Source organism: Numida meleagris, chromosome 3 (genome assembly GCF_002078875.1).
Source record: "Numida meleagris isolate 19003 breed g44 Domestic line chromosome 3, NumMel1.0, whole genome shotgun sequence".
In the NCBI taxonomy this organism is placed as follows: Eukaryota; Metazoa; Chordata; class Aves; order Galliformes; family Numididae; genus Numida; species Numida meleagris.
In genome coordinates this window covers 25177387-25189585 of record NC_034411.1, presented here as the reverse complement: position 1 = coordinate 25189585, position 12199 = coordinate 25177387, and the positions used below count along the sequence as shown (strand labels likewise).

Sequence of the window (12199 nt, the reverse complement as noted above, 5' to 3'; positions counted from 1 at the left end):
TGTGTGGATGTTATAATTTTCTATCACAGTTTGCGGGCATTGCTTCAGCACAAGAATTGTTTTCTATACATGTTTCTAAAAAGGTAAGATTAATGATACCAGTAGCATAATTATCTTTGGAACTAAGATCTGAATTTCTTTTCTTTTATGTCTTCACATTCATTAGATGCCATTGCTGTTTTCCAAGGAATGCTTGACAGTGGCTTGTTACCTTCCAGACCAGCAGTTATTGCGCTTACTCAGGCTTTAGCAATGAAAGGAGATCTGAGGAACTTAAAAGCACTTGAAAACATGGTGGAAGGCATCACAAAATCACTTGGTTTATCTCCGTCCCTAATTTCTAATGCTATTGCATTGGCTCACACAAAGAAGTAAGTGTTTCTACGACTTCCCCTGGAAAATGACTTATATTCTATTTCATTCTGTTTCTGTTCTTACTGTCCTAGATGTTACAAATCCACGCTGAGTACTGTGCTGTTCAGTTCTGTTCTGGTCTTGATTTCCAAATCTCAAATATATTTGTAAAATATTTAATGTAGTATAGGGATGGCTGTGAGACATTTGGGAGAGCATAAGGTCTTCTCTGGTATAATTAGCTTTGATGTTTTTGTTCAGCGCTTCACATGAGGTGTTCTCCTTGGTGTTAGCTCATGATCCCTATGAAATCTGCATGTCAGATAGAGTTACTTCATCGATATGTATGAAAAACTTGGAACTCTGCATATGCAGATTATGCATATTATATCAGACCAGAAAAAAAAACTGTTACCCGTTCCAGGAATTGAAATAATAAAATATTTTTGTTTACCCTCAAAATGTGGAAGCCCAGTTCTATTTCTGTGGGGTAGTTGTATACCTTTTTCAATATTGAAAAATTGAGGAAAAATGCTGTTCTAGGCTGCAGTTTCCATCAAGTCAATTATCCCCAGACTTGGATTATTCCTTCATTCAGATGTTTAATTCAGTATTATTCTGTCTAGCATTTTTATTTTAGTGGGTATGGTGATACCCTACTAGTTTATCTTTCCCCTAAAACTGCATGAGGGAAGCACTTTTATAGAAAGTGCATACTATGAACATCTCTAATATACTTTGCAGGAACTGGTCTTAAGGAAGCCTGCATATCCTGCTGTTTTATTTCAAGCCAGTTTCATCAGGTAGAGTCCTCTGTCTAATAGCTATGTAACTGTGTAGTATGTAACAGATACCTCATTGCCTTCGGCATGCCAAACTGGGGAGAATACTTACTGAAGTGTCTGGAAAAGCATGATGATTCAAATTGAAGGAGAACAGTGCGAGCTGGTTCCAGTAGTGAGCTCACTGTTTTCAACCACTGAAAATCCATGAAGTACTGATTCTGTAAATACTTAGATCCACTCCTATTGTGTGCGTCAAGGACCACTTAAATTCATTTTTTCCTAAGTTAAAACAATCCAGAGAGGAGAGGTAGTTCAGGACTAGTCTCCAAAGCTGCATATTTTCTATATTTCCATGTCATGAAAGGCTTGCGGAGTCATGACTTGTTCATAACCTGAATCAGATTGGCTACAGAAGTAGGTAAGTAAATCACAATATGCAGATACAGTTTAAGCAAGCAGCATCAACTTTTCTTCTCACATACCAAATCTAGCTTAGCTGTATGAAAACACTTAGCAGAGGCACAAATAACAGACACCTTGTATGTTGTTATGTGTCTTGCAAGCTGCACCTTGCGAACTATAAAAAACTGTAAGGTTCTTAGAAGTACTCTTACATTTGTATATCTGATGTCATTTTCAAAGCTTTTTTCATAGATTTCAAATGTGCTACCTTTCTGCTTCATCTAAAAGCATCTACCATGCTTTGATTTCTTTTTTTAAATTAAATTTGTTTTTAGGGTGGACTGATAGAGATGTTGTCATATGAACTTTTTAGAATGCTAGAAGTACAGCTTTCACTTAAATGAATACTTCCTACATTATTTAATTAGCATTTTCTATAGTGTGCTTTAAGATGAAAGCGTTTAGGCAAAGTTAATGGCCAGATGGCATTTAGTATCATTTTTTTTGCATCCAGAAAGGCATGAATGGGAAGAGTTGCCTAAATAATTAATTGAGTAGCATAAAGAAGTACGTAAGTTGTCTTTATTAATTATTCAGATACCTTCTGTTAATGTTTTGATTTTTATCTTCTGGCTTTACAGAACGCTTCCGTAAAGCAGCTAACTAGAACTATTCTTTGTTAAGTGAGGGAAGAAAAATGTGTCAAAATTACTTAGGTGTTCTTAAAGGTCAAAGGTAATTCAAAAATTTGACTTACAGGATAATTTATCTGCTCAGTCATAAATGGTTTCATTTTTGTAATATCTGAATGAAGCCATAGGTAATCAGCCGTTCCTGGGAAGTATAGCATTAATGGAAGAAACAAAAAATTAAATATACTTGCTTCTTTAGGTTTAGAAATCTTGATTTCAGAAATCAAGCCAGTTTAATATTTTTTTCCTAGCAATGACCTTGATACTGCGGTGGAATACCTTGAGCCTCTGCTTATCTCTGGTGCACAGAATCCTGATCAACCTGTCAAAAATATTTCCTTTTTGTTACGAAAGGTGTCTGAGAAAGGATTAGAGCCAGCTTTGGAAAAATGTAAGTTAATTGCAGTGGTATTTAAATATTCTGACTAGACAGAGGTGCTACAGAAGAGCTATTACATGTAAAATCTGCTCTGTCAGCATAAATCATGCCGCTAAAGTTTACAGAAATGGCTTTTCAATCAAAGATTTTCCTTATTTCTTTTCTGTTTTCCTAATATTTTCTATCATTTTGTAGTTGGCGTGATGGCAGAACGACTAGCCAATCAGTTTGGAATTTACAGACCTGTCACAGATCTTTTCCTTCAATATGTCAGTGCAGACAGAGTGGATGATGCCAGATCTCTACTACAGGTAATGACATAACGAGAGGTACAGAAATGCATAGCGCTCTTCAAGGAGAAACTGAGAAATTATGAAAAAGATGTTGTGTAGAACAGGCAAATACTAGTGTGTTTTTGAATTACAGCATGAATATCACAGTTAAATGATTCTGAACCATGAGATAGTCTAGTAGTAGTAGTAGTAGTAGGTGCTCAAGTCAGAAGGCTTTTTGTCTTCTAACAACTTGGAGGAAATGAATGCATGTATATTGCGTGAAAGTCCATCGGAAACAAATATTTTTCTTAAGTTTTCTGTTAGACAGCATTGCTTCTTGCTAACCATCTCTTTGCTATCTTCTCATAATTTCTTAAATACTGTAAATTTGATATGCCTCTCATAGTTATACTGTTCACAAAGTAGAAGTGGGCAGTGTTTGCTTTTTTTTCACCTTGATATTTTGTGTTTTTAAAACATTGTGTAAGCTGTATTCAAGATTTACTAGGAGCTGAATGACTTTCTGTTCACTTGAGTGTCACAGATGCATTGAAAGATAAACGCTGATTTATGGGTGACAATCTCAGCTCTGTTTAGTAGCTGTCAAGGAACAACAACTGTGTTCATGCTGCTTTTCCAGAGTTGGACAGGGCCAAGATGGAGGCAGAATGGGCAGGGGTTGCTGAGCACTGGTGGCTTCTGCCAGCCAGCCTCTTCCCAGCAGTCAAACAGCCATGTGGTGCTGTGGCCTGCTTGGGGTGCCTCAAACTGGGGCCTGTTACCAGCTCTTGGTGGTGAAAACTATTTGCTCACCGGCTGTGGAGTGTTTTAAGCTGTTGCAGAAACACCTTTGCTTCTTGCAGCGGTTGCTTTATGATTTTCCAGGACCTTTTCTTACAGGAAGAACCCATGCTGACAAGTGTGTTCAGTGTGACTACTGCTACAGAATGAGGTGTATTATTTGAATATTTCCTGTCTGGAATATTAGTTTTTTGTTATTACTATTGTTTTGCCTAACTGGTCATCTGAGTACTAATTTAAAAGGAGAGATTTTATTCCTGCATTTCTGAAGATAGGTTTTTGCATTTTTGAGTAAAAGCTACATATCTTCAAAAACAAACAAAAAAAACCCAGAATTATTTCCAATGATTTTTTTAAGTTCCTAAGATATTTTATTACAACAGTATCCAACTGTTGGAATTAGGTTCAGAGCCCTGCAACATGCTAGAAATAACATTCTGTTCGCTGTTTCTCGGAGAAGAGTTTTACAATTTTTCATGTTACATGAAGATTCACATGTAAGTTTGAATTGAAACCTTGCTGTATGACAAAATTTGTTTTACACATGCTATAGAGATAACTCAAGTTGTGTTAGAAATCCTTGACTGTTATTCTGCATCAAGTGTTCACTAATACATAACCAGAAGATAGTAATAATCACTGACCGCTGTTTGTTCTTTTGGTAAGTGGGAAGTAGACCACAATCAAAATGATCTATTTTTCTTGTCATAATCTCAAATATTGGTAAAGCATGCAGAGAATCCTTGAACAACAATGTTTTTTGTACTCTCTGGCAGGAGAGTGCTTTTAAGATGAAAATCAAGTGCTTGGTATTTCAGCTTGAAAGGGGGCTGTGGAAAACCTTTCTGGGAGTAGACTGTTTCTTTTCTGTCAGCACTCTCATTCAGTAGAGAGCATTGCGAGTTTTTCTGTGAATACTTTGCCTCTTTATGACTATGAAGCAAATTTCTGTCAGAGCACTAGCGGTGACGGGTGGCAACATTTGTTTCGGATTCCCCTGAAATGAAGCTTCAACTTTTCACCTGCACCTTAAAGAGCTTGTTAAACACTGTTGCACATACAGTACATTCACTATGGAATAAAGCAAAATTTCTTGTTTGAAGATGGCTAACCTACTGAGTATAGAAATTCTTTTAATGTGTATTTTCAAATGCACAATAGCTCTCTTCCTGTTCATTTTGGTACTTATAAGCTGTAAGATATTTTATAAGTAGTGCTGTGCACTGTAAGAATTTTAAGAGTGACACCTCTGAGGAGCATAAACTATTGTCTTGTATACTTTGTTTTGCCCTCGTTTCTCAAGTAAGATAGATTTTTGATTTATCTGTTCTGTCTCAAACTTTTTAAGTTCGGCTTCTCTCTCTCTCTCTCAAACACTGTCTATTGCAGTGAAAGCCTTTTATAAAATAGAGAGATTGAAATCAGTCCTTTGTATGCTTAAGTGTAGGTAATTATACTTTAAAGAGAACTTGCTTTGTACATTTTAATTTTTATAAAGAAACGAGCAGTTATCTCCCTGACACCTTATTAAATGTATAATTAACCTTATGATCCCTAGCTCACTTGTGAATGCTTGGCAGTATAATTGGAGAGGAATAGTGTTTCTCTTTTTCATTCTTTCGCAGTCCTAAACCTCATTTTTGTGGTACGTTGAAGTATTAGTTTAATTCTTTCCCCTTTTGTTTTAAACAAACTTCATACCTACGATTTTAAAAGCAACGTTTACGAAAACTGCACATGAAATGAATTTGTTTCCTCTGTGCAGTGTTTTTCTGTAGTTAATTGTCATTTATTTACTTTGTAAATAGGTAATATATATTAAAATATTATTTTAGACATTCGCATTTGGAAATTTTCACATTTTGTCATTTATTTTAATCACTAACCTACTCATGGCAGCTACATTAACTATTTCTTTTTCTTTAGCGGTGTGGTGGATTAGTTGAGGAGAAGAGAGCTTTTGTGAATTATATGACGAAATCAGCATCTAAGCCTGGACAGGTATAATATTTTTTTATGTATATCATTGTATAGGTAGTGTATACATATGTAGTACGTACTACTTAATCAACATTTGTTGAAATATTTTGGATCTTGAACTTCACAGTTGACTGGTTTATGAGGTTTCTCAAGATTGGGGAAAAAAGGTTAATTTGCAGAGCCAGTCACATTTAAAAGAATGGTTTAATTTTATGAAGTGTAATGAAAAGGAGAATGCAATTAGTTTTTTTTGTTGTTTCAGTAATTTTGTGTATTTTTGGTGTTGTACTTTACGTACTACCAATTTCATGCTTTTATTTTCTTTCTGTGCTATTCAGTTCTGTATTGCAGCCTGAACATGCTTAATTTGTTGACTGCATTATACAAATACAAGTTAGACTCTTGGCCTCTTTCTGATGATTATGTATGAAATGCTTCTGTATTTGCACTAAAAGACTCATTTCATATTACTTGCTCTAGTGGTTTGGGCTTGTATCTAGTTTGAGCATCTGTTTGGATTCCTGGCTTTGTGCTCTTTCCTTGTAATTTCACATGTTCCACATGCCTGTCCTACTGCTGTCCCTCCTCTCCATGTACGTTCTCCTTCAAATAAAAAAAAAAAAGGAAACCAAAAACCAATACACCAGCCACACATTGATTTCTTTCATGGGAGGGTATTATCAGGAGACAGTTAATACAAAAACAAGAATATTTCTCAGATGAGGGAAAATACGTTTTTATTTTGTGGTAGTTGCTATTAAATACTCAATTATAGATTAAAAATTCTATTGTAAAAATGACGGTGGTTAATACAATCTTTCAGTGTCTATGAAAGAAATCAGAAAATTTGAAATTTTCTAGCTTTTGGCCTGGAATTTGTATAACAAAGCAAAGTTTCTAATGTGTGATAAAGATGTAACTTCTATATACTTTTTTTGTAGAAGATCTGTGTGTTTGAAATTGGAGTCAGAGGTTGAGGGAGGGACTCTCCAATTTTAAGCACATTAGTCAGTGATCTGACTACTTTTAAGCACTGATCATAGCTACCATTGACCTCTAGGTCAATGAAGGCTGCTGAGTGGTTTGAATTCTTTTTTAATTTGGTTGAAATCCTGATGTGTTCTCATTAGTATGTGAATTGCTTCCTTCAAAAAATAGATTTAAAAATAAAACCAAGTTGTCTTGAATGTGGGTTTTGATCCCATAGTTTGTTCATTTTGCTTACCGGATTTCTATGGCTATTCCTGAACCATGTAGGAAAATTTGGAAAATAAACATGTCTACGTTCAACTGAACAATCAATTCTTTGTAATCATTATAGTTCTTTTCAATGAAAAGTTCTGAAATAATTATGTTAGTTTTGGCAATTTTATTTGAATTTAATGCTCTATTGGTCTGTGCTTTAAATCCCATAGGCAAGGAAGATTGAGACACTTCTAGAACTGATTCCTGATGCTATAGATTTGGAAACTGCATACCATCACCTCATAAGATGTTATGGTAATTTAATGGAATAGTTTCTTAGTAAAAAAAAAAAAAACAAATCGTGAGGCATTCAGAAAGGTCGTGGAAATGTTCAGTAGAGGAATGGGATCTGCACTGTTGAAGTTGTGACTTTTATTTGGTTCTTGGGGTGGAGGGAAGGAGACTATAAGTTTGTTGCATATGTGTTATGGACTTAGCTATTAGAAGGGAAAGCAACTAGCAGACTGAAGCCTCGACTCCTTTACACAGTGAGCTGTATTAGGTTAAAGGAAGCTGTTAAAAAGAGGCTATGTAAGGGCTTTGTTGAATGAATAAGAGAAATGCTGTAAAAAATGCATGACTCTTAAAATGAATCCAGCTTCTTTTCATGAAACATACATCTCTTCATTCCTTTTATGGATGTTTCAAAATCATAAGTGATTTGTTCTATCAGTAGAGTGCAATACAATGACCTTGCTGTTATTAGTGCTTTAATTTAGCCAAAATTAATATTGTAGATAACTTCATTTGGATTTAGGTAAGTAGTTGATTTCAACTGCTAATCTCTGTATTGTTGAAGTCAGAGGGGAACAGCTCTAAAAATCAAGCTGCTTATTTAAATATATCTTTTCACAACGCTTAACTTGTGAGAAATCAGCGCAGATAGCCCCTCTGGCAACACTCAACTGCAAGCTTGCATGCGTGTTCTTTGCTTTGTGGACTCCAATATAGTCTTCCAGTTTTATTACAAGGAGGAAACACTTCACACTTGTAATACAAGCAAGCTGATATAATGACAGAAGCCCTTTCATTCCAGTCCATCACAGAGGAATTAAATAGGAATATTTAAGTAAAACACTTCAAAAACAAATCCAAAGTATAGTGTTAAAGGCATACAAGATTAACCGTATTTTAATCACTTTTTATGAAATGAGAACTTCCACAGAGATTGAACTAAGACTTGCTCTAAACACCTAAAACACTGGTTAGAGTATATCTAACATGCAAAGCCACACGTAAGTGAAGAGATGGTTGCTGTCATTTCTTTAAGTGGAGACATAGCTGATTCATAACCAGTTCTAGAGGAGACATTCAGCTCCTGCACAATTAAAAGCTGTTCTCAGGTTATTCTGTACAGACGTCTCGTTTGTTTAAAACACTGATTCCATTCCCGTATCACGTGAAACCGTGCACATCAGTTACGGTAGCAGGGCTGGGCTGGATGAGTCATGTTAGGATACCGTTGCATTACGTATTCCATCTTGCTGTTTTATGAAGAAAGGTATTATCTTAGGATACTTGGGGGAGAAATGGAGGGTGAAGTATTTACTATATTTTTTTCCCCACAGTGTATGTAAAGACTTGTACCTGTTCACAGTAATTAGCTACCTCTTACCCTTACCTTCTTCTCTTCCGTCTTTCATATTTTCTGCAGTGGTGGGTGATGTTAGTTTCATTTGTCAGTTTAAATGATCAGCAGTGAAGCATTTCGCACAAAAATTTAGAAGGCTGTACTAAGCTTGTATTCTAGCCCAGAAGGCTGGAAATAAGATCTTTAAACAAAGATGACTTTGTAGAAGGTTACTGAGCTTTTAAACATTATTCCTCATTTGAGGCTGAGTCCAGTCGTGCAGTACCACCTTTTTCTAGGAAACAGATAATTCCCCAGTCAGATGCCTTGTTATTTTTAATTAATTGGAAAGAAAGAGGAATGAAAATAAATGGACAAATGAAATATTTGTTTATGTGAGTTTAGCAAAGATATGATAGAATATAGATCACAGCTGAAAGAAGATTGATCATGTAGCACAGATCTACCATTGAACAAATAAAGAGGCATTTACTCCTTTCCTCGTCTTGAGATGTAATCAACAGCTAGGACTAGATTATTTCTAGAATAAGGAAATATCATTCAAAATACCATTCTTATTTGGGTGGTCCATTAAACACAGTGTAAGTATTACCTCTTTTTTGTTTACCGTACAATAAATATTCCTATATTATGGAGATAAAAAGTTAACAATTTCTGTTAGACTTTTATTAAAGCATTGTTTCTTGTGGTTTCTGCAGTAGCCTCCCACATTCAAAAAGCAGTTCAGCCATTGGCCAGTGGGAAGCTTTTCTCATGAGAAAGAGACCCAGGCTATCAATTTCTGCATAGTTTTAACCTTTTTTTTAATCTCTAAGAACTACTGTTGTTGTAGCCCTTGTGTTTGTGAGAATGTCATTCCAAATTTAACAAAAGCTGAGACAGCATCCTATACAAGCAACCCCAATCGAACAGATGCTTGATTTTTCCAAGGAAAAAAAAGTACTGGTTGTAGTGGTTTTCCTGTTCACAAGATGGTAGGAACTGCTGTATAACTTCTAGGTCCCTGCAGACAACATTTAAACTGTTAGGGATTGCTTTAATTTCTTTAATGTCATCCAGATGCTGCTTAAGCAAAGATCTGAGCAACAGAGAAGTCTATGGTTAAAGTGTGTGTCAATGGAAAAGGACTGCCATGTTTCTCCCTTCACCCACTTCAGAATAAGAAAAAATATACTTCCCTGTTCTACAGCTGGTAGCAGTAAGAGCTTTAGATAAATTAAGAATGGATTAGTTAGTGCCTGTTGCAGTTGATGCCATTTATGTAATATCCAGCAAAATCTTACTGGTTACCTAAGCACTTAACATTTATTAATATGTTAGTGGATCAGCAAAAATTTTCTTCTGCTCACGGAGTGGATTTTTTTTTTTGTAAAATGAGCACTTGACCTTTTTTTACTTGTTCCTTTAGGTTACAATTTTTATGAATCCAGTGCCTGTAACTGTAACAATATTCTGCCTGTACTTAAGAGAACAGAATTATGTTTTAGAGTTCTTAGAAGCTGAACATTAGTGGCTTTTATTTTGGCTCTTGTTTTTATTTTGTCATTCAGCTCCGAAAGAGGCATATGGCTTTGTATCTCACATCTTAGAATGGTGTCACGGCAAGCAGCTCCTATTCCTTGTGGTACCAGCACATTCTTGAAGGAATTTGAGGCTCATCCAGCCTCAAATAAAAGGGAAGGCAGGAATGGTGGCTGTATGTTGTATTGTCTTCACATGAGAATTGCAGTAGAATATAAGGAAAACCCAGAAGTTCATAATATTGTATATTAGAGTATGTCTTGGGAAGTAATAGGAATGAGTGACTTCATGGAAAGAGGTGAAGAGAGGAGCTTTTCACCATTGGGGAAGGTGGGTTTTGATTTATTTCTTTTTTTTCACCTCTCAGAATTAGATGGGGATGTTGCTTCTGTAAAGGCTGTGTATGAGAAAACGAAAGAAAAGAATATACGGCTGCCTGAGCTATCTCTGAAATCTCTAGCAGTTTTTCTGAAGAAAGCAGGAGAGCCTGTCCCTTTCACTGAGCCCCCTGTGAGTATTTCCTAATTAAGAAATAGATCTACAGAACTGTGTATTTCGATGTCAATAAAACAAATTGCATGAATAATTACACAGGGATTAAATCTCTGCAGAGACTCCTCAAAGGAGGTAATAATGTATGAAGTACTGAGTGCTGTAGGAGTTGTAGTAATCTTGAGTTGGATTTGACTTGGAGAAATAGAACTCTTGGGGCTTATTATGTTTAAACTACCTGATCCTTATCAGGCATTCATATACAGGTGTATGTTTATCAAATGTCCTTGGGGCATTTAAGTGCTTGAATTTAAAGGCTTACAGAATGTGTATTTCATAAACAATTAATGGATTTTAGTTTTCATTAATTACTAGTTTTATGTCTAATACAAGTTGCTGTCTTGGTATGATGGGATTTTAGAACTGCAGGAATTATTTTTTGTATTTACGGCTTTACTTCTGGCTGCCTTGCCAAGGTGCATGCAACTGTGCAAATACATCTTGTTTGAGGGTGACAAATGGCATGACACTAAATCTGTCAAGACTGCAAATACTTCTCACATCATTCCTTTGACTAGCAGTCTGCTAGTATCATTTCAAGAAAACAGTCTTAAATGACTTATTTTCTCTATATTCAAGCTTCTTATTGCCATCTGCTAGCTGATTTTTTGTACTGTAAAATTAGTGTTTTTCCAGTTCTTTGAAGAACTAATTATATCTAGTTTGTCCATACTGGTTCGTGACAAATGTGATTTTTTTCTTTTTACGAAGACTCGGGAAATTTTGGCTCAAAATGTTTAAGCCTGTTAACTGCTGCCTTTTTCTGCAACTTTGATATAATTTAAAATATGATTTTTTATTTAAAACCCAGTGTGTCTATTTCTTACATGTAGTTAATGAAAATAACATTTTTCAAAGTCACTGGAATGATTCATCTTCTGATTTCCTTGATCATTTTTTCCCTAATACAACTTTGTGTTTAAAAGCATCTTGGAATTTTTTTTTTTGACACAACTGCAGATTGCAGTTAAAAAGTATTTTCATTTTTAAAATGAAATTGATTATATTATTGCATGTTGTAATAGAAGCTTCATTGTGAGTTTTTGGCAAGGTTTTCCTTTTCCTTTTATTCTCTCTCCCTAGTATTTCTCTTAATTATACAGACTTCAATACAGATCCAGTTTTTCATGACAGAGTGTAATGCATTTTGCTTTTGTCAAGATATAAGACTTTGTTCACAATTAGTAACTTTTCAGTTGAAATAATGTTGAACTTGTTTATTCCGCTCTATTTATAGGAGTCATTCAAATTCTATGTGGAAGAATGGAGGAAAAGAAGACTGGAAGCATCATAAACAGTCTTTTATGCTTTAGTTGTTTATGATATTAAGTATATATTCAATAAAAACTCAAAAAAAAAAAAGCATGCCGTTCTGTGTAATTTTTAATATAAATACTGTGTTAAAACAGCATTTTCCTTAGCTGTAATCAATAGAAACTCATTAATACAAATGCTTTTCTCATGTTAAAATCGCTAATGAAATATCATTATGCTGCTTTCTGGGCTACTTCTAATTTGATGTGTGACCTGCTATAACTTGAACTGTATTTTGACTACTGTTGACTCACCAAATATATGTATATCAAGAAAGTTGCCAGAGGGGTACGCAACTGTAACTTCAG

The 12199-nt window shown here is 35.1% G+C and overlaps 1 protein-coding gene across 3 annotated transcripts in view; it reads left to right on the top strand.

The window, feature by feature from the left end:
• Window positions 1-11993, top strand: part of LRPPRC (leucine rich pentatricopeptide repeat containing) — a 90692-nt gene extending 78699 nt beyond the window's left edge. For all 3 annotated transcript variants that reach the window (XM_021390609.1, XM_021390611.1, XM_021390612.1), the window contains exons 32-38: window positions 167-371; window positions 2485-2624; window positions 2808-2923; window positions 5615-5689; window positions 7084-7168; window positions 10393-10535; window positions 11815-11993. In XM_021390609.1, coding sequence (XP_021246284.1) covers window positions 167-371; window positions 2485-2624; window positions 2808-2923; window positions 5615-5689; window positions 7084-7168; window positions 10393-10535; window positions 11815-11871 — 821 coding nt within the window. In that variant the 3' untranslated portion in view covers window positions 11872-11993. The remainder of the gene's footprint in view (window positions 1-166; window positions 372-2484; window positions 2625-2807; window positions 2924-5614; window positions 5690-7083; window positions 7169-10392; window positions 10536-11814) is intronic.